At 37.8% G+C, this 22,275-nt stretch overlaps 1 protein-coding gene across 3 annotated transcripts in view; it reads right to left on the reverse strand.

Moving 5' to 3' along the window:
• LOC109932882 (endothelin-converting enzyme 2-like) overlaps nt 1-22,275 on the reverse strand; it is a 153,417-nt gene that overhangs the window by 19,972 nt on the left and 111,170 nt on the right. For all 3 annotated transcript variants that reach the window (XM_048604271.1, XM_048604273.1, XM_048604272.1), the window contains exons 5-9: nt 21,808-21,932; nt 9,274-9,420; nt 6,666-6,731; nt 5,454-5,642; nt 2,783-2,925 (exon numbers count right to left, since the gene is read on the reverse strand). In XM_048604271.1, the coding sequence (XP_048460228.1) occupies nt 2,783-2,925; nt 5,454-5,642; nt 6,666-6,731; nt 9,274-9,420; nt 21,808-21,932 (670 nt within the window). The remainder of the gene's footprint in view (nt 1-2,782; nt 2,926-5,453; nt 5,643-6,665; nt 6,732-9,273; nt 9,421-21,807; nt 21,933-22,275) is intronic.

The raw sequence follows: 22,275 nt of genomic DNA on the forward strand, positions 1-22,275 counted from the left end.
CCATTGCACAGGTTTGATGTAGAAACATAAGCCACTGCATGCCAACTTACCCTCTAACTACTTTTTCTGCCTGCATTAGCATCCTACATCAGAAGTCAATCCTAGGAAATGCATCAGGACACCAATTATGCAGCCACGTAGTTTAGAAAAAATGGCAATAGCAGGAATAGACCATTCAGCTCCTCATGTTTACCCTGACACTCAGTAAGATAAAGCTAATTTGATGCTGTCTTTCCTACCTATCCTCCATTACCTCTGCCTTAAGTATCTTCAGTGACCTGCCCTTCACTGTTCACAGGAGAGATATTTCTAAACACTAACAATCCTCTGAGGGAACAAATTTCTTCTAATCTCCATCTTAAGTGGGAGGTCCCTTCTTTGAAAATGAGCTCACTCGTTCTACATTCCCCCATAAGGGAAAATATTCTGTCTGCATCTGCACCCTCAGAATTTTATATATTTCAAGTATATTGCTGCAAATGGCATAAATTGTGTCTCCCGAAAGTGCTGTGGCAAATTTATGCCATAATTTTTTGGAAAAACAATTAGAAGATGCCATAGGGAATGTAACGGCTGATTGGGAGTAACATGGCTAATATCTGAAACATATAGAAAGTAGCAGGCCTAACTCATAATGCAACGACAATTTTTTTTTAACTATAACAAATCAATAGCAAAGTTCAAACCTGATAATGTAGAGATAGGTTGAAACTGTACGAGCAGAGTGTCCAGGTTGAATTTAATCAGACTTAAATCTGTACTGAAACCATAGGCTAACTAAACAAATAATTTATCAAGAACCCATGATTATCTTAGCCTAACAGGTAACCCATCACAATTACGATTGTCTTCTCAATTGCATGCAGTTTTCACTACCCATTGTAAAACACATTTAGCACACAAGCTCAAATCATATACAATCATATTACAAGTTGGGGTAAAATCAGAACATTGCTGATTATTAAAATTGTTTTCTTTTTAAACTTAGTTGAGTTTTAAGATTTCATGAGGTTTTTAAAACAAGTAACTAAGATGTTCCCCTTGGCTACTGTGCTGGACAACAGAATACTTCTTTCACAAAATCATTCTTGGCAACTGAGTGTTTCTGGCAAGGCCATAAATTATTGTCCATCCCTCCATGTCCCTGAGTAAGTGTTGGTGCACATCATACAACCGAGTGGCTTGCTAAGCTATTTCAAAGGGGAGTTAAGTGTCAAGCAGATTGCTTCAAGTCTGGGGTCACTTGCAGTTTAGGACAGCAAATTTCTTCTCTTGAAGGGCAGCAGTGAATTAGATGGAGTTTTACAACAATCTGGTGGTTTGATGATCAATATTAATGAGACTAGCATTTTATTCCAAATTTACTGATGAAATGGATTTAACTGTGAGTGTGGGATTTAAAGTTAGTTCTTTGAAGCATTAGTCCGGGTGCCTGGATTATTATTCTAATAACATTAGGACCATGAAACAATACTGTTCCAGTGCCATTCTTTACTGATCTAAGTGGAAATGTCAATGACAGAAGTAAATTCAACAAAATTGGTATCATTATTTATGTTAATGGGTTGGGGGGGTTAATTTTAAGTGCAAACATCCAGCAAATTATGCGTGGTACATGCAATGACAAGTGACTTGCGCTATAATTTGCTGAAATTTCGGTACCATTACTAAAGGATACACACATTTTGAAGGCATGTGCCTTTGCAAGTTTCAGTGGCCAACATGGCAGGTGAGAAATTACATTTAACCAAAAGATTGACTTGCTGCCCTGTTCTGTCAAACAGTATTTTGACTCAGATGTTGCTTGATGAATATATTCAAGTCAGAGTTCTATGATGTCATTATGCAAATTTTAACTGGCTAAGATCTGTAAATTCTGCCAACTGGCACATCCACAGAGAGAAGGAAAAACTAGAGCTATTTGTTTCATCATAACAAATGGGGTGACTGAAGCTGTATGAAATGGGTCTATCGTTTGCAGGCATGCAGGTCATTAGGATCAGTGTTCTATTGTATGTAATGCCCTTCCAAGGCAGTTCTGAGCTCACAGTTCCCTTCTTTTCAAATCTGACCCTTTTACTCACCTTCATTAAGCACTTGCTGCATTTTATATTTGTCTCATTTATTCCTGCCAATAGTATCATGGAAACATGAATAGGTCATTCACCCCTTTGAGTCTGCTCCACTATTCAGTCAAATCATGACTTCTGTATCTTAATTGCAGTATGATAAATAAGCAGTTGAGTTTATTCTCCTCGACTACCCAGCCCCAAAATCCAATTATAGTTAAAAATAAGGGTCTTAATCTTAATGAAAGCTGAATTTCTTTTTGGGGAGGGTGCGCGAAGCCAAGTGGTACTGATTGGAAGATATTTTACATAGCAAGAACAAAAACAGAAATTGCTGGAAAAGCTCTGCAGGTCTGGCAGCATCTGTGGAGAAAATATCAGGGTTAACGTTTCGGGTCCGGTGACCCTTCCTCAGAACTGAGTTCAGACCTGAAACGTTAACTCTGAATTTTTCTCCACAGATGCTGCCAGACCTGCTGAGCTTTCCCAGCAACTTCTGTTTTTGTTCCTGATTTACAGCATCTGCAGTTCTTTCGGTTTTTATTTTACACAGCAAGCTTCGACTTTCAAAATGTAATCTAGGGACATTTATTTATTAATAATTAAGTATGCAACTACTTTCTTAATTTCTGTTCTCTTCAATTTCATTCCCTTGTGTATGAATAATAATTACCAAAGCACTGTCTACAAACTAACAATCTATCTGCAATTACCTCTTGTCAGTATTATTAATAAGATCAGACACCATCTGCAGATATTCCTTGGCATAGACAACTACTGATTCTGTTTCATTCAGGTCCACTGGTGCCAGTCCAAATGATAAATAATCCAACCAGTCAATGGCAGGTGCTAAATTCTGAGAAGAAGAAATACAAGGAAATCCATAATTGAAAAGTGATATCAAATTTTAGCAGGTTTTCTTTCATTTAACTTAAGTTGGTCTAAAGACAAGTGAGTTTACTAGAGATAACAACAAATTCACCTGAAACCATTCATTGGTTTAATGACTACTTATTTTATTTCAATTAATACAATGCAGTACAATGCAGTCAAATCTCGTAGAAGGGGCATGTTGTTTTGTGGGGAAATGGAGTTCACAGTCCTGGGTTGGCTTGTTTCTCCTTCAACTATTGTCAGTATTGCACTTCATTGTCATCACTGATTCTCAAAATAGCTTGCATCTTAAATGAACAGGAGATGCAACGCTGAGCAGTTAACTGTTTTCTCCAACCAGTTAATGGTGCCAATGCTTTAGGGTGAACATGAGTTTATCTTTTTGCATCTTCCTTCAGCCATCCTTTAAGCACTGGCCAACAAGAACTAGGCAAAGAGAAAGTGCTGAGAAAGGTGGTTTCTCAGGCATTCAAAAGCAATGGAATGTCCATCAAAGTTGGTTCTTCAGGATCAGGGATTCAACACTGGTATTTGCAGCTTCATGGAGGACACTCATTTTGGTCTGCAGGTTTTTTCATTTAATTGCCAAGATTCAATGCAAGTACCACTGGTGGAAGCTCTCAAGGATCTGTCAGTAGATGGTCTGGGTCTTGTTGTAACAAAGAGTCAACAACACAAAAGCCTTACAGAACAGGACCTTTGTTGACTTCCTTCATTGTCAAATTATCACAACTTGAAAGAAGGCAGCATTGGCACAGTTGACGGCATGCTGGACTTTACATCGGAAGTGATACACATACGTCAGAACCAACTCATCTATGTAGATGGTGTACAAGAATGTTCAACTGTCCTGGGGAAGGTTGCTACAGGATCATCATTTTGGTGATGTTTAAGAACAGGACAAGCATCATATAAGAGATGTTGAGAAGGTTAAGTGTCTTTTAGATGGCCCGTGTGAATGAGCCATCATGCAGCAGTCATCCACAAAGTGAAGTTTGTGAAGTCCTCCTCGCTAACATCTGAAGGATGATGTCAAAATTGAGACAGTTGCTCAATAGAACAGTAAATGTAACAATCTGACATACGTATACAGAGAATCATTCTTTTTAATAATTTCTTAAACTCCTTCTATCTCTTATTTAACTAACAGGACAGATCTGAGGGCATGAGTGAACCTTGCAGTTTTCAATTTCAGTCTCACAGCATCATTGCTGGGTCAAGATCCTTCCACTCCCTATGTAAAAACACTTCAGGTGTGCCTACATCACAGGAATTGCAGAAGTTCAAGTAGGTGTTCGCTATCACATTCTCACAAGCAATTGGAGATGGGCAATAAATGCCCTGATAGATTAAAAATTAATTTTCAACTCAGTTACTGGAGTCATACAAGCTAACATAGATAACTTTTCACTGATGCTACTCTGCCAAGCTCCAGAATTTGACTTATGTACCAAGTTTGAGGGATTCCATTATGGGCTCATCAAACAGTACAAATGGAAGTGGCAAGGAAAGATAAGGAATGGGTTAACTGAAGAACTCTCTCATGTGCCTCATGAGGAAACAAGATGCAGACCACTGCGGTTCAGCCAGTAAAAGAAAGACACCTTCTGGACACCAGCAATTGCTGAAGTCATTGGCCTGTTAGCCAGAGAATTTCCAGAGCATGTCAGAATATATTATGGAGTCTCTAACCAATTTGTGGTGGCAACAAATACCATCAACATTCTGTAGTCAGTCATACAGTGTGTTAACGTCTTGTCAATCACATTGTTAAGATCTGTTAATGTTATATTTGATGTTAAAAGAAAGAGGTGGTAGGTTTTAACTGTCTTTGAGCATATGTAAGTAAGGGACAGCTGGGATACTGAGGTTGTTGAATGAGTGATATAAGACTGAACAAGGCAATAAACACTCTTCACAAAGAAATCACACCAAATGGCTCAGAATCTATGAAATTTTGTAGCAGAAAATGACTGGCTAAAGGTGGACACTGGAAACTAAGTTTCCTTCAGACAGAATATTATAATTGGAACCATCACTGTTTCACATTTTATTCCAAGTTGTAGCATTCAAGAACTTTCTTTAAAATCTAAAGATTAGAAAGTTCCATTGCCAAAAACACAAATAATTGGAAGACGTGACATAGCATTATTAGTTTAATACAACTAATATGAACCTTTTGTATGACAAAATGCAGAATAATAATTTCATTGTACTCTGTGTCACACTAAAGTTCTGAAGAAGTGTCACTGGATGCGAAATGTTAATTCTGCTTTATCTCCACAGATGCTGCCATACCTGCTGAGTTTCTCCAGCAATTCTTGTTTTTGTTTGTAAAAAATTATAGAATCGTGTTTCAATCATGGGTTTTTCCAGTAGTTTTATCCTTTCAATTGGATGTAATTGTTTCTTAGATTTCTAACTTATTGTTGTTCAGCAATGTAATAAAGAAAATGTCCAATTCAGTTTGAATTTATTGCATTTTGGTACCTGTAAATCTGCAATGGTCATTTTGTGGTATATTTTCTCTTCATCTCGACGCTCATCCTGGGGAACCGTGATATTTGCAAGGATAGTTTCAAACTCCAAAACTTCCTGCATTTGAGTGTATGTTGAATTACGCTCTCCTCCCAGAAGTACACCCAGTTCAACCATATAGTCCAGATATGCATGCAGTACCTGCAAAACAATTGAGAAAGCAATTCCCTCAAGGTACACAAGATAAAGTGCATCAAACACAAGGGATCTGAAGGGAAATGGGGACATTTAAAAAACTGTATTTTGTTTAGTGAATAGCCTGGAGGTGGAGAAACCTGGGCAAATAATTTTCTCTGAATTGTCCTTGCCCCAGTGTCATTATTTACCAGCAACTCAGTTGAAACATTTCTGCTGCCTATCTGATGAAATGTAGAACAGTAGATCAGGAGCAGTATCAAGATAATTCTCAGCTCACAATCACAGTACTTTAGTTCAAACAGCTCTCCTATCTCTGAAAAAATAACAAACTGACTCAGAAGAGGTGGTAGACCAATCATCATCTGTTCCAGCCTCCAATGTTAAGAGGGTCCAAAATAAGAGTAATTTTGCAGAAGCTGATTTCCATTTTATCTTGGTCTGATGCATAGTGTCAATGTCTACATATAAAAATCAGGCTCATAATGTCATTTTTTATAACTCCTAGTAGTAATTTCCTTACCACTTACTGGGATTTCTAAATGGTACAGTGAGATTATTAAGTCTGCTTTTAGCTTTTTCTTTACTACTTCATAGTAAGATGTATTTTGAAGATCAATTGTTCGAATAAGGAGTTCATCCAAAATGCTACTACTGAATTTTACAAATCCAAACTTAGACCATTTTTTAAAATTATCTGTATGCAACTTGTTTATATGCATACCAAATGGAAAGAAAGAACCCCTAATAAAGATAAGGCTCTTTTAAAAGCTTCCCATTCATTTGTATATACATTGTAAAATAAATCTCATTGAATTTGGTTGCTGGAAAGCAACTAAAAACTGCATGTCAAGCACATAGTCACATCAATATGGTTAGACATATGTTCAGATACATATTTAAACATTTAAAAGTAAATGAAAATACTTTTTACAACACCTTGCATCCACCTCTTCCTTTCCCTGTCCAAAAAATCTTTAAGAAAAACAAGAGAAAGGGAATAGAAATAAATTTGCTGTAACACATTACCTTTTCATTGGCTGTTTTGTTTAGGTAGTAATCACGAGATGGAAGAAATAAGCCTGACTGATCAACCTAAAAGAGAAAATAAAAGCCACAATGTTTGCTGTTACGGCATTCATGGCATATGGGCAGTCTATCAATTATCTACCCCAACTTCCCTCAAGGTGACAGTCACCATTTTTAACTTTTGAGGAGACAGTTCCAGGTGTTTGACCCAAAGGACGAGGGAACAATGATACATTTCGAAGTCAGGATGTTGTGCGACTTGTACCTGGTCTTGCAGTTAGTGGCGTTCACATTCATCTCTTGCCTTTGTATTACTTGATGTCAGAGGTCACATATTCAGAACTCGCTGTTGAAGAAGACTTGGTGAGTTGCTACAGTGCAACTTGTGTGTGGTTTCACGCTGCCCTTGACAAGATAAATTGTAACGTAGACTTCCAACCTTGCATATAGTGTTAGCCATTTTGTCCAGTTACTGCACCGTTGATTTCTAATCCAACATGACAAGGCTCCAATGTCATGTTCTTGTGAGTGAGTTGCAAGCTAAGAATCAGGATGTTCACATCCCATCCTTCATGTTCCTTGATGACCTTTCAGCCTCCTCAGTTTTGTTGGGACCATAATTTTGTGAATTCCTGTGCACTTGTTGACCACTCTCCCAATGAAGAGGCCAAAGTGATGATGACTCAGACTGATCATGATGTGGCAGTCCTCCTTCCTGAAGCTGTCAGTGCCCTTCCATGCTCTATGAGATTCCACCTTCTATCTTGAATTGCTTCCTTTCACTTTAATCATTTCCTTAGCAATCTAATCCAATAACCTCCATTCCCAGATGTGACTGTCCCATATTCAAGAGGACTCTGTGGACAGATTGCACCCTGATAATCCCCATGATTATTATTCCCCAAGACCCTGAGACTAACAGTAATTTAGCAGGACAGCCTCAACTGAGCATTGCCCATCCTCTGGACTCATTGTCACAGCACCCTGAATGACTCACCTGTAATCCCTGGACTGGTTTCACTTGACTTGCAGGACAGACTGGGGCCCAATACCCAGACTGCAAGGACACAGATCCTTGATCTTTGGTAGGGTTGGGTACCTAAATGACAGTGGCCAGTCCTCTAGAATGGAATTAGATGCATCCCTCAACTGAGTGTCACTGTACCTTTTGACTGTAGTCCCCTGTGACACCACTAATTACTGCCCCCCCTTGAACTTTCACAAGGGCCATTTGTTTGAAGCACATGCAGTTTGTTTGTTGTGTAAGCTGCTGGTACAGACTGCCGGTGTGACATGACATGGCCCAATGCCAGAACAAACGTCCATCCCGCTCACTGTTCAGTGCTCCCCACTGTGACAAGCTAATTCTTGTACAAATGTGCTAAAAAATAAGTGGAAGTCACAGTGGCTGGTAGACTGCAAGTAAATGCAAAGACAGCAAGTGCTAAGAAAGCCAGCTAACTGCCATAAGCCTCATCCTGTGTAGTTGCATGAGATGCATGTGCCTCACTATGCAAAGTGACCTGGCAGAACCATGCAAAGCAAAGGTGTCCATGAGCTCCAAATTCAAATGTTGAAAGTGTGAATTAGTGTGAGAGTTAGTCCAAGTCCAGTTGCAATGATATCGAGAGGCTGGTGGTTTACTAATGCTGGCTTGTGTGGATGAAGGTTTGAGGAGGATGTTGAACGTGGAGCATACGTTGTGCTGTATACAAAGTCAATTGATGGCTATTATATGCATTTGGTGAGCTGCAGCTGTCAGGTACCCACTCAGAGTTAGGAATTTTCACACATTAGTTTCTCAGGGTAGGAGAATTGGAAGTGGCATAGAAATAAGGCAAGTTGGGCTAATAGTGAGATAATATAAATATAAATAAGGTAAATCACCATTCAGTAGTGAGATTCTGAAGCCACCATTAAGAAAAATCGCTAAACTTTTCCTGATATCAAGATTCTGATTTTTTTTCATTCTCACCATACTTTCTCAACTTTCTCTACTCATTCCAAATGAAGGTGGGAAAGTTTCCACCAATTCTTCAGTGGTACAATTAGAATAATGTCAGGGCACATAACCAAAGATTCATCCAGTGGGGCTGAGTCATTCCTTCAGCCTGGTTTTTGCAGACATATGCTGGAGTCCATAGTCATAGAGGTTAGGGATGTATATGGAGCCTTCTGCTTCCACTAATTATTTCCCCACTACCATTTGTTGCATGACTGCAGACCTTTGATCTGATCCATTGGCCATGGGATTGTTTAACTCTGTCTACAAAATGCTACTTCAATTGTTTAGTAAGCATGAAGTCTTGTGATGAATTTTCGCAAGGTTGGGACCCTACTTTTACCTACATCTGTTGGTACTCCTAACATGTTCCTCTACACTCCTCAGTGATCCAGACTTAATCTATTGGCTAGAAGGTAAAGGCAGAATAAAATACATGCTGAGTCATGAGGTTGCAAATAATATGGTTGAATACAATTCTACTGCTGTTAGTGGTTCACAGCATTTAATGGTTGGACAAATTTGAGTTGCCACATCTGTTCTGAATATTTACACATTTTACATAATGAGTAACTTTGAATAGTTTCACACATTAGCCTTACATACCTGAATGACATTGCTGTTGGAACTTTTGGAATCTGCGCTAACATAGACAGTGAAAAAAGGAACCGCTCTGTAAGTCCCAGAAACTGCTTTTAGCACTTCCATGAAGTTGTCTTTATCCCAGGGACCTGTGATATTCCAGCCTCCTGTCTGCATTAAAGAGATAATTTTATCAACTTGATTATTACTAACAATTTGTTGGACATAGAAGATACATTGTGGATTATGGACCTTAGAAAGTAAGCTATGGACTTTAAAACTGGCAGAAAAAAGGAAAACAACTGTTCTCCCTTTATTATTCATGTTTGCTGCTCTGCAAAAGTTCAGCTAAAGTACATATAATTTTTCAAACTTTTAACTTTACTAACTTGTTATTAATTTTACACAGAAAGATTTGGTCAGGTCCGGAAGTACAGAACTGAGCCCAATTTTAAACACCTCATGCCTTTACATACAGACAGATTCTATATCACACATCTCAAGATTTGTTCACCACAGTTTCAGCTCGCTCCAATAAACCATGAGCACGGGTGAATCTTAATTAATGCTCATCATCTGAATATAATTAAAATTCAACTAATATTCAAAAAACATCCTTGCCCTCTCTCACTCATCTTTGGTGCTATTGTATTGCCCTTAACAGGCATTACGTGTAAATTAATTAATTGGGAACAACCCGAAATTGGTTGACAATAGGTGAAAAGTAACACTGGTGGTTTAGTGGAGAGAAAAATGCTGGTCAGTTGTAAGTGAAAGCATTTCTGAATATAGAAAGAAAACAGTATAAAAAGATTCCAAGGGCCCAGATAGATGTCACTGGAGCACTTGATTTTGGGGCTGTTACGGCACCATTGTCACATGCTTACTTCTTAGCCAAAAGGTCCAATTCCCACTTGCCACAGAGGTGTATCATAACCCATGTCTGAACAGTTTAATCAAAAAGAACATTCCACTGGTGAGAGAAGAACTAGCAAGATCAATTAGATCACTGCTTAACATAAGTTTCTTGAAATCCTTGGTAACTGAATGCTTTGGAACAGCGTTTGTTTTATGTAGAATTTGTGTAATTTTTAAACTGTTACAGTCTGAGGAAGACTTTCCAACACCTGACTATCCTGACATACAAACTGTATGCACAGAGAATGTTGCAAATGTTGCACATGTCCAGCTACCCCACAGATGAGATTCAAATTAGGCATAGTTACTCAAAATGTTGCACATCAGAATCAAAACCCATATTTGCATCAAATAAACACAGTGCAAACAAGCCTCTAAAAAAATTCAAAAGTGTATGCAAAGCAATTCTAATTTATTCATTGGACAGTAAATAAGCACTATATTCAATATTTCATACAAAGCTGATTAACATACTACCACAAAAGTCATTTGCATCCATCAAAATAAATAATCAAAGTGGAAAACACTAAACAAAATATTTACTAATATTAATAATTAAAAATGTTCTTGCCCATGGGAAGAGAAGAAAAATAGAATGCGTTGCATTGTTTTTTTTGTATCCAAGGAAAGAATGCCTGAAGGTAGCAGGAAGGTAAAATTCCATTGCATGTACTCCTGCTCTACTTCAGGAATGCACTTTACAAAAGTGAGCATTCATGGACCATAATTTGCTGTCACACGTAGATTCAACTTTTGGTTACAATTTTGTATCTTCCCTTCAAAACGTTATGGGTTGACACTTCTGTTGTTATCAATATTAGGATGTGAACATAGGAGGTATGGTTAGTAAGTTTGCAGATGACACCAAAATTGGAGGTGTAGCGGACAGCCAAGAAGGTGACCTCAGAGTACAATGGGATCTTGATCAGATGGGCCAATGGGCCGAGGAGTGGCAGATCAAGTTTAATGTAGACAAATGTGAGGTGCTGCATTTTGGAAAGGGAAATCAGGCCAGGACTTATACACTTAATGATAAGGTCCTGGGGAGTGTTGGTGAAAAAAGGAACCTTGGAGTGCAGGTTCATAGTTCCTTGAAAGTGGACTCACAGGTAGATAGGGTAGTGAAGAAGGTATTTGGTATGCTTGCCTTTATTGGTCAGTGCATTGAGTGTAGGAGTCAGGAGGTCATGTTGAGACTGTACAAGACATTGGTGAGGCCACTTTTGGAATACAGTCAGTTCTGATATAACGCGATAGTTCCGTTCTTGTGCAATCTCACATTATAAGAAAATCGTGCAATAGCCGCGCCATTTAAACTAATGGGGCTGGAATCGCCTTATAGCCAATACAGATAAGGAAAGTTCGCATTCTACAAATAGCACTCTAAATTATTGAATTGCGTTAAAGCCAATTTGCATTGAAAAAACGTGTTATCGCAAAACTGACTCAACTGCATTTAATTCTGGCCTCCCTGCTATAGGAAGGATATTGTGAAAAGATTCAGATTCTAAATATTCAGAAAAGATGTAAAAACATCTTGCTGGGGTTGGAGGGTTTGAGCTATAGAGAGAAGCTGAGTAGGCTGGGATTATTTTCCCTGGAGCGTCAGGGGCTGAGGGGTGACCTTATCGAGGTTTATAAAATCATGAGGGGCATGGATAGGGTATATAGGCAAGGTCTTTTCCCTGGGGTGGGGAGTTCAAAACTAGAAGGCATAGGTTTAAGGTGACAAGGGAAAGATTTAAAAGGGACCTAAGGGGCAACTTTTTCACGCAGCGGGTGGTGCCTGTATGAAATGATCTGCCAGAAGAAGTGGTGAAAGCTGGTACAATTACAACATTTAAAAGGCATCTGTAGGGTACATGAATAGGAAGGGTTTAGAGTGATATGGGCCAAATGCTGACAAATGGGACTATATTAATTTAGGATATCTGGTCGACATGGATGAGTTGGACTGAAGAATCTGTTTCATGCTGTATAATTCCATGACTGTATAACATTAATAAATACCTAATGAATCTCGGGAACATATTTTTGAGATGACCAACAGTAAAGTCATCAACATTGTGTTAACTGTAAAAAGGCCAGAAAAATAAATTCAAAGGTGTTGCATAATGTAAACTCATAGTTAAAGTAGAAATCCATGTGCACATCACAAAGTTGCAAAACAAATATACAAGAAATGGCGTACTAAGAGGTAAGTTATTAAGCCAATAAAAAGATTTGAGTTAAAAATGGGTTATATAAGTTATATTATACTTAAAATAATAGGATCGATGTACTGCAGGAAAGCAATTTCCTATGGTTCTATCTGATGTGAATTATCTTTCCCTTAACTCTCTCAAGGCAACATTTTTCCTCTGCCTTTTTATCCACTGAAATGGATCTACTTAATGTCCACAAATCCATGGTCCCTGATTAAGAAAAAGAATTATACAACTCACTTCTCTACCTTTCCTGGTCATGAAGCTTAGCAACAGCAAGTTTGAACTGTAGTAAAAAGTTTACTTTTCACTCTCTCCCTCGATTGGTTGTCTCCACCTTCCTTCATCCACTCATGTCTCATTGGACAAACCCATCTGCACTATAAATAATTCAAGGCATAAGAAACAAATAAAAATAGAAAATTTAGTACAAAGGCCCAGGGAAATGTAAGCATGAAAAGAAACCCAGAAGTTTTTTTTTGGAAATAAATTTGAAACTGCAGAATGAACTTACTCCACGCCTTAAATCAATTACCACTCACCACTGATTCCTTAGAATCTTGGACACCCTTTTCACACGGGACACAATTTGTAGTTGATTGTTCAATGCCAAAATATCAGAAATAGGAGGCAAGACATAACTTCTTTTGCATTTTATACAAAAATGTTCTACTGAAGTTCAGCATCACTGACAGGTCCCATAAACTAACAGTGTACCTCTATAATCCCACAGTAGAGATTTATGCCTGTCCATTATCTAAGTAAATAATCATAAAGTTCAAAGGTGAAACACAGAGTTTAGTAGAGTGACCACTTAGTCACTTGTGATTATCCTCAACTTCAGTACTGAGCACTTATGAGCACAGGAAATATCAGGCGTAGTTCTTCCTTTACTCATTTGTGAGGCACAAGTGTCACTGGCTGGCCAACATTTATTGCTAATCCCTAGTTTCCCTCAAGAAGATGATGGTGAGCTGCCTTACTGAACTGCTGCAGTCCACATACCACAAAGCATGTTTAACCATTCAGTACTTTCATGGCAGATCTTGGGATTCAACTTCACTTTCCAGCTTGCTGTCATTATTGCTCAATTCCCTAACAGAGGAAAAAAAATCTGACTATCCTAATCTTAAATGTATTCAAATGATGGATCATTCAAAACCCTATGAGGTAATAAAAATTCCATAAATTCATAACCCTTCAAGTGATTTCTCCTCACCTCAGTCCGAAATGATCAACCTCTTATCCTAAGACTGTGCCCTTTAGTTTTAGGTTCCCCAAACAGTGAAAACAATCTTTCAGCACCTTATATCTCTCAATGAGATTGCCTCTCATTCTTTGAAACTCCAGGGAATATAGGCGCTTATATTAAATATGATATTTATTATATGTGCATTATTTCCCTCCTCCCACAGACCAATTTTGTGAATCTTCATTGTATAGTACTACTTTGAATGCCAAAATATCCTTTAAGAAATGTGGAGACCGAAACCACTCACAGAACTCTAGATATGGTCTCACTAAAACCCTGCACAATTTTAGCAAGACTTTGTTATTCTTGGACTCCCATCCACTTGCAATGAAGACCAGCTGCATTCCTAATTGCTTGCTGCCCCTGCATGCTACCTTTCTGCATTCACTGTTTGAGTAGTACATCAACATTTACAAATTTCATACCTTTACTAAAAAACATTCTGTTTGTCTATTCTTACTAGCAAAGTGAATAACTTTACACTTCTTTACGTTACGTTGTGCCATCTCCCTGACTGTACACTCCCTTAACCTGTCTACAGCTGTTGGTGCCTGTGTTGTCCAACAGCTTAACTTTCCACCTAGCTTTGTATCTTCAGCAAATTTATATACAGCACTGTTTCTTCATCCAAGTTATTAAAATAGATTGTAAATAGCTGTACATCCAGCAATAACCCATTCAGCACTCATCTATTCAATGACTGCCAACTTGAAAATGCCCATTTATGCTGTCAGCCTTTTATTCATTAATTGACAACTTATCTGTGCTAATTTATCAGCCACAATGTCATGAGACCTCACCTTGCTGGTTAACCTTTTGTGTGGCACGTTATTGAATGTATTTTGGAAATTCAAGAATACTGCATCAACTGGTTCCCTCTTACCTCTATCAGTTACGTTCTCTGGGAACTCTAACAAACTTGTCAGTCAGACTCTCTCTTTAGTAGACCTGTTGATTTGATCTAATCATATATGCTTTTTTAAGTTTAATGTCAAGATTTCCTTAATGTTGGATTCTAACATTTGCACAATCATTTTTTTATTCACTCATTGGATGTCACTGATTGGACCAGCATTTATTACCTGTCGCTCGTTGCCATTTAGAAGGTGGTGGTGATTGGCTTCTTGAACTGCTGCAGTTCAGATGCTGCAGGTTGACCCACAATGCCCTTAGGGAGTGAATTCCATGATTTTGACCCAGTGACAATGGAGGAATGGCGATATATTTCCAAGTCAGGATGTGAGTTGCTTGGCGCTGAACCTGCAAGTGGTGGTATTCCCATGTATCTACTACCCTTGTTCTTCTATAAAGAAGTGGTTGTGGGTTTGGAAAGTGCTGTCTAAAGATTTTAGGTGAATTTCTGCAGACCATCTTGTGGATAGTACACATTGCTGCTATTGTGTGTTAGTGTTGGAGGCAGTGGGCTGCATTGTCCTGGATGGCGTCAAACTTCTGTTACTGGACCTGCACCCATCCAGGCAAGTGGGGAGTATTCCATCACACCCCTGACTAGTGCTTTGTAGATGGTTGTCAGGCTTTGGGGAGTCAGCAAGTAAGTTACTTGCCGCAGTATTCCTCCCTCTGACCTGCTATTTTAGCCACCATATTTATATGGAGAGTCTAGTTGAGTTTCTGGTCAAGGTGATGACAGGTTAAGTTGCCTGTTGTTGATAGTTTTCTCTCTTTTCCCTTTCTTAAAAAGCAGTGTAACATGTTAACTCCAAGTCTGACGGGACCACTCCTGAATATAATAAATTTGAAGAATAATCGCTAGAGCATTGACGATCTCTGCAGCCATTGCTTTTAATACCACAGGACACAGGCTACCAGCTCCTGCGGAACTGTTGGGTTTTCTAGTCCCTTAAGTTTTCCCAATACTTTTTTCCTATTCATATTAGTTTTCTTAATTTACTCATTCTTTTTGGCTCGAGGTTATGATTTATTTCTGATATAAAACTTGGGTCTTTAACTGAAGATAACCGCAAAATATTTGTTCAACGCCTCTGTCATTTCCTCATTTCTCATGATAATTTTTCCTGTCTCTGCTTCTAATGGACCAATGTTTACTTTAATGACTCTCTTCCTTTTCATATACTTTTAAAAACTATTACAATCTGTTACTAAAATTCTGGCTCATTGACTCTCATTCTATTTTTTTCCTTTATTATCAACATTTTGCTGAGCCTTTGCTTATTTCTAAAATGTTCCTAATCCTCAAACTTGCTTCTAATTTTTGTTTGCAATACTGGAAGCCTTTTCTTTTAATCTAATATTATCGCTCACTTTCTGAAGGAGTAACAGATAGATTTTTTTTGTTGTTGACCTTTCTTTAAAAACGGAATGTACTCGTGTTGAATCTCTTTCTTTCAACGTTTCACAACGTTCCTTTACCACCAATGTTCCCTGTAAGCTGTGCAGCTGCTCTGGCATTCCGTGAATGGTGATTGGCGTGCCAATGCAGATCACAACACTGGCTTCCAGTTAAAATTAGATGAACACTGTTTGCCACCAGACCTTTCAGTCTTTATACACAACATATTGCTCCAAGAAACTATCACAATGACAGTTATAATCACCTTCTGCTAGACCACCCTTGCCAATTTGATTGTTAGTGCCTTCGTTATAAACTCCAATTATTTCTTGTTTAATTTTCTATCTTATGCCATGACTACTGTATAGGGGCCTATAATTTACTCCTCCCAGTATTTGCTAACTGTCACCATTCCTAATTTCCACCCATACTGATTCTATTTAATGATCTTTTGAAAACAGATCTTTTCTCACTAATATCTAAGGATATCCTTTATTATTAAGGCTACTGTGCTGCCTGTTATTCCAAGATATTGTGCACAGTGAAATATTTATTTTCCAACTATGACCACCTTGTAACTTCATCTCTGTAATGGTGATTAAATTCAATCAAATCGTTTACTTTTATTTGTAGCTCATCTATCTTATTGCAAATGCTTTGTGCATTCAGAAAAATTACTTTCATGATTTTTAAATACAATTCACTGAAATGATCTTATTCACTGATTTACAATTTTTGTTAACTCTGTCCCTTCCTGCTTGATTTTATCTATATTGCTATACTATTCAAATGCCTCAACTTCTGTTTGAATTTCTAAATCCCCACCCTCACCCCACCCCACGCATCTGAGTTGTTCAAAGCCCTATCCACAGCCCTAGTTACATGAATGGCATAGTTCCAGTATGGTTTAAATGAAACTCATCCCAAACAAGTAGCCCGTTCTTCCCTGTGTAATGATGCCAGCGTCCCATAAACAAAACCTCTTCTTCCCTCACCACTCTGAGCCACAGGATTATTTTATAATCTGCTTGAGGCTATACAAATTGGGTATGCCAATATGATTAAATTCTATATCCAACATCTTAATTTGGATCCCAACCCCTAAATTTCTCTTAATAGAACATTATTCCTGGTTCTACTATGATAAAGTTTTGTATATAGTATTATGTGGATTCTGAAGAAGAGGCAAATGGCAATTTTTAGTTCTCGTTCTGTGAAGGGGACTTGTTTACTTTTGGGAAAAAGACTTTATGAACAGGAGGTTCAAATCAGCCTTTCCAAGAAAGCATGTGACTTAAGAATAAGCTACATGGTGAGTTAACTTAGGAAGTGTTTATAAAGCTGAATATTTAAGACGTCGAGAAAGAAAGGCCTGGGGGACTTCAGGAAAAATCAGTGAGTCAATCTGTGCCTGTGTGACTCAGGGAAGGACAAGAATCAAAAAGTCACATCTGGTTATTGCGCAGAAAGTCCAAAAGGAAATACTTGTAAATACATCAAGTGAGAATGAAATTAAAGAGTTAAGTAGGACTGATACTTTACTCTCATTGAGTGTCTATAGAAGGATTTTGCATGGAAAAACAATCAACTTTTCTTTTTATTTATGATGAGATATTACCAAATTGTCATACATATGGTGCTTTGTTTTTGTTTATTTGTCTAATAAACTTTTGTTTCATTAAAAGGACATCAGCAGACTCATTTGAATATGTTCAATGACTCACAGCCATGGCAATCAAATTGCAAAATTAAAACTTACAATTTATCAGTCAAGTTTCACTCTGGGATCTGGACTTGTTCAGTATTTCTATTGGCTAGGATCATCATTACAAATGTTATGGATCCTACATGGATCATGACAACTGGATCCTCCCACTCCAAGTTCATCTCCTGCTATAAGGAGATATACTGAATCTTGGCACTTGGCTGGTAAATAAAACTTCACAACTCCTGAACACTTGCTGCACAGAATAGTATGTATGCCCTTTACCATCTCCTATCACTACCACATCCCTCTTTGATCTTTCCACTTGAACAGCATCTTTTACCTGGTGCCATGGTCAGTCCTATAATACAGTTGCAGTTCTTCTCCTCATCCACAGTGGCAGTAAACACTTCATACAAAGTCAACAGATTTCTTTGAGGTTACTAGCCTAAGGGTTTGACCATCTCCTGGAACAAAGTGTCGAGGTAACCTTAACCACCTCTTAGATATATTGCTGTGCCTGAAGCCTGGACTCCAGCTCGATCAGTCTGAGCTGCATCTTTCCAGATTGCATATACTTGTATACTCTGGATCACTCTGATATCCAGGAGCTCCCACATTATGTAGTTGCAATATATCACCTACATTACTGACTTTATGATCTATTAATGTATAATTCATAAATCAGTCTAATCTCAGTAAGCTTTACTACTGCTTGTAAACATTCAAAAACAAATAAAAACCTTACAATTACCAATAAATTACTTGAGCTTTTAAAAGATAAATGGGAAAAATACTCACCAAACAATCATTTACCTGCTTCCTTGAGATATCATACATTGATTTTTCTCAGAACATGGCCAGTACAGAGGATGAGCACCCTCCACCTTAGGGAACAGTATCTCCTTCCTCTCGGTACCAATTTCTCAAGCTCACACTTTGGGTCTAATTGCACTCAAATGATGAACTGTTGCCTTTATTTTTGCTCAACATTTCCTCAACATACATTAGATATATGTATTCAGTATAAATCAATATATAAAGTTATTTTAATACTTTTTCTGCTGTTCATAATGTATCAAAAATTACAAAGATACTCATTATCAGGTATCATTAAATGTAACAATGTCCCTGAAAGTACATTACGTGGAAAAGTGATTATAATATCAGTCAAGCTAACTCAGACTCTAGGGTGATTAGTTGGGCTCAGGTAATTTCAAATACATGCACAGGGCAAGGCCAAAGGGAACCACAGTTTTCTTAACACCTTCACAGAGATGTCAGACACAGCTACAACTCAAAACTACCACTCCAGGCTCTCTTAGTTCTTTCATATATATCTAATAGCAGGAAGTATCTTCAAGAATGTATGAAAACATGACCAAGAAAAACATAGTAACAAACAAGCAACTTTAATTCCATGAACAAATTGACGGTCATTTTCAACATTCAGAAAACATTGACAAAACAAGACAGGATTTGCTGGTAGCTGAAGCGTTGAAATAAAAATTCCCACTATTCAAAAAAGATTAACATTAACTTCCCTGTTATCCGTCACTAAAGGAAATTCAAATATAAATTATTTGCCTACCAGTTTCCAGACTCAACTGTTTATTCCTGTATCTTACATAAAAAGCCCATAAAGACCAGTCTCAGTCCTTGTCTGAGACCCATGGGAAGGTTTAGAGAAGATCATGAACCTTTGTGCCAGTGGTCAGTGATTGTGGATGTCTCTGACATTGACAGGCTGAGCTGGGACAATCTACAGTTTGGAAACCATGGCACCAGGTAAAGGATGCTGTTCAAGTGTGGTAGTGATAGGAGATAGTAAAAGGCATACATACTATTCTGTGCAGCAAGTGATCAGAGTAACAGAAACACAATTTCTAAATTAAAACTGAAAAAAGCATTTAATTTTTTCCCTGTGTACCCCCACCCCACAATTAAATACTAAAATTAGGCTACAACTTGTTTTCAGCCATTAATATGCTCACACACAGAAAATACAAATGGGAGTTGGAAGGGATCTAGACTGATGAAATTTTTCCCATCTTGTCCATTGGAATATGCAGGCTTACTAATTCAGTGAGAAATTAAATGATTCCATACTTAAAATCTAAAAAGCAATTCCTTTTCGCTAACCACCAATCCTTTAACTCAATTTCTCTCTCCATGTTTGTAAATTGCCAAGTATTGGTAAATTTCTGGATTCAGGTCAGGGGGATAAAATAAATTGCCTTGCTTTAATAGAATCATAGAAATCTACAGCACAGAAACAGACCCTTTGGTCCAACTTGTCCATGCTGACCAGATATCCTAAATTTATCGAGTTCCATATGCCAGCATTTGGCCCATCTCCCTGTAAACCTTTCCTATTCATGTAGCCATCCAGATGCCTTTTAAATGTTATAATTACATCAGCCTTCATCAATACCTCTGGCAGTTCATTCCATACATGCACCATTCTCTGCATTAAAATGTTGTCCCTTAGGTCCCTTTTAAATCCCTCCCCTCTCACCTTAAATCTATGCCCTCTACTTCTGGATTCCCCTACCCTAGACATTTTCAAATGTAGCCCCTGATTTGCATTGAAGATTCTGAAATTATTTATACAAATACCCGTGAATCTCCTGTGGACCACTCCTGATCATAGAATCCCTATATTGCCGAAAGAGTCTGCACTGACCCTCTAAAAAGCATCCCACCTAGAACCTGTCCCCAACCCTGTCCCTGTAATCCCATTTACTGTGGCTAATCCGCTTAGCCTGCATATATTTGGACTGAGAAAGGAAACTGGAGCACCTGGAGGAAACCCAAGCAGACACAGGGAGAATGTGTGGAGTTTGCACAATAACCCAAATCTGGAATCAAACCCAGGTGTCTGGCAGTGTGAGTCAGCAGTGCTGACCACTGAGCCACCATGTTGCCCTTCATTTGATATTTGTTAAAATAACAACATAATCATTTTGTGAGTAAAGGAACCCGGTGCCATGTAAATGAAGTCTGTTGGCCATCTGATAAAATACAGATATTGGGTACTTATTGAGTCTACAAACTGGTCAATTAAAAGGCAGCCAATTTTGGTTGCTCTAGTATTTCCAAATAATTCCAAACTTTTTGTGTATTCCAAATAATTGTCAGTGTTTCTTTATGCTTTTATTAAATGTGACAGAAAAATCTAAATATACTGTTGAGTTAATACTTTTTTGTTGTACATAGACTGCTTGCTTGTCCTGCCATTAAGTCCCACCCTGTCTTCAACTAACTGGCTGACTTAGCACAGCTCATCAGCTCACAGAGTGTGTTAATAGGCTGGATCTCCACTTCAATTCTTCCTTAAAAAAAGACAACCATTCAATGCAAAAACTGGGATCTATTCCACAGCTCCCTATTCTGTGAGAATATCCAATCTAATTCTGTCCTTACAACTAAGTATGATCTCTGGTTCTCAGTAACCTACTAAAATTAACCACATGAAATTCAGTAGAAAGAGACATTTCAAACCATATGGTGTGAATGTTTATAAGATGCACCTAAGACAAGGATCAACTCTCTTATTTTAATAAAACAAAGTGTAGGTCTACCAGCATCTGCAGAGGAACACAGTTAATGTTTTGAGTCCCATATGACATTTCCTACAAGTTCTGAAAAAGTCATATCCAACTCGAAACACTAACCCAGTTTCTCTCTCCACAGATGCTGCCAGACCAGCTGAGTTTCTTCAGGACTCTTTTTTTAATTTCAGATTTTCAGCATCTGCAGTATTTTGCTTTTAATCTCCTATTGTACCCAATTGCTTTGGGTGATCATTAACACACCCAAATTCCCAAATTGTCAGTGTATCCAGAATGTAGTTGAAAGGTTTTAAGCTTTTACCATATTTCTTTAATTGAATACTAACACCACTTTATGAATTATATGAAATCCTTTCTAAAAAAAAAATCAAAATCATGAACCACAATTTAATGAAATAAAATCAATCTCAAAACAGAGCTCACTTCAGGATTTACAACAGTCAGATGGTTCTGAATGATTACACCACCTTCAAACCTAACAGAATTTAATCAATTCTTCTAAAACAGTTCTTTAAGATTTTAAATTGGTTCTGCATTTAAAACTTTAACAGAAACTAAACAAAACTTTAATATTTATGACCTTTAAGACTTACCCTATTAATGAGATCAATCAAAGGCTGTGCGCCAAGTTCTTCAATTCTTTGTTCGTTCAAACAGGAAAGATAATAATGTTGAGCTTTCCGCTCTGCCTCACTGCTAGAATTAAAGGTGGAGTTTTCTGTAAAAGATAAAAGGAATTGTTATTAATCTAAAGGAATGGGCACATAAGTAGGTATGCATACATCTTCTCAGAGGATTAGTTCCCTGAAAATCAGTTAATACTTTTCAGAAACTGAATAGTTCAAAGCTTGAAAAAGAAATCTAAAAATATGAATGCCAAGTGTGGAACAATTTGACATATTACCATTAAAAGTAAGACTGCAGCAAGTTTGGTCACATTCACAAAATTGCTTTTCAAACCAAATCTATTTAGTACTCATTAATATTCAGATAGGCTCAATACATTTTTAAACCCCAAATACAGATGAGCTGGCCTCCATTATAAAGCTACCGATAAAAAA

This window comes from Rhincodon typus, chromosome 13 (assembly GCF_021869965.1).
Source record: "Rhincodon typus isolate 14 chromosome 13, sRhiTyp1.1, whole genome shotgun sequence".
In the NCBI taxonomy this organism is placed as follows: Eukaryota; Metazoa; Chordata; class Chondrichthyes; order Orectolobiformes; family Rhincodontidae; genus Rhincodon; species Rhincodon typus.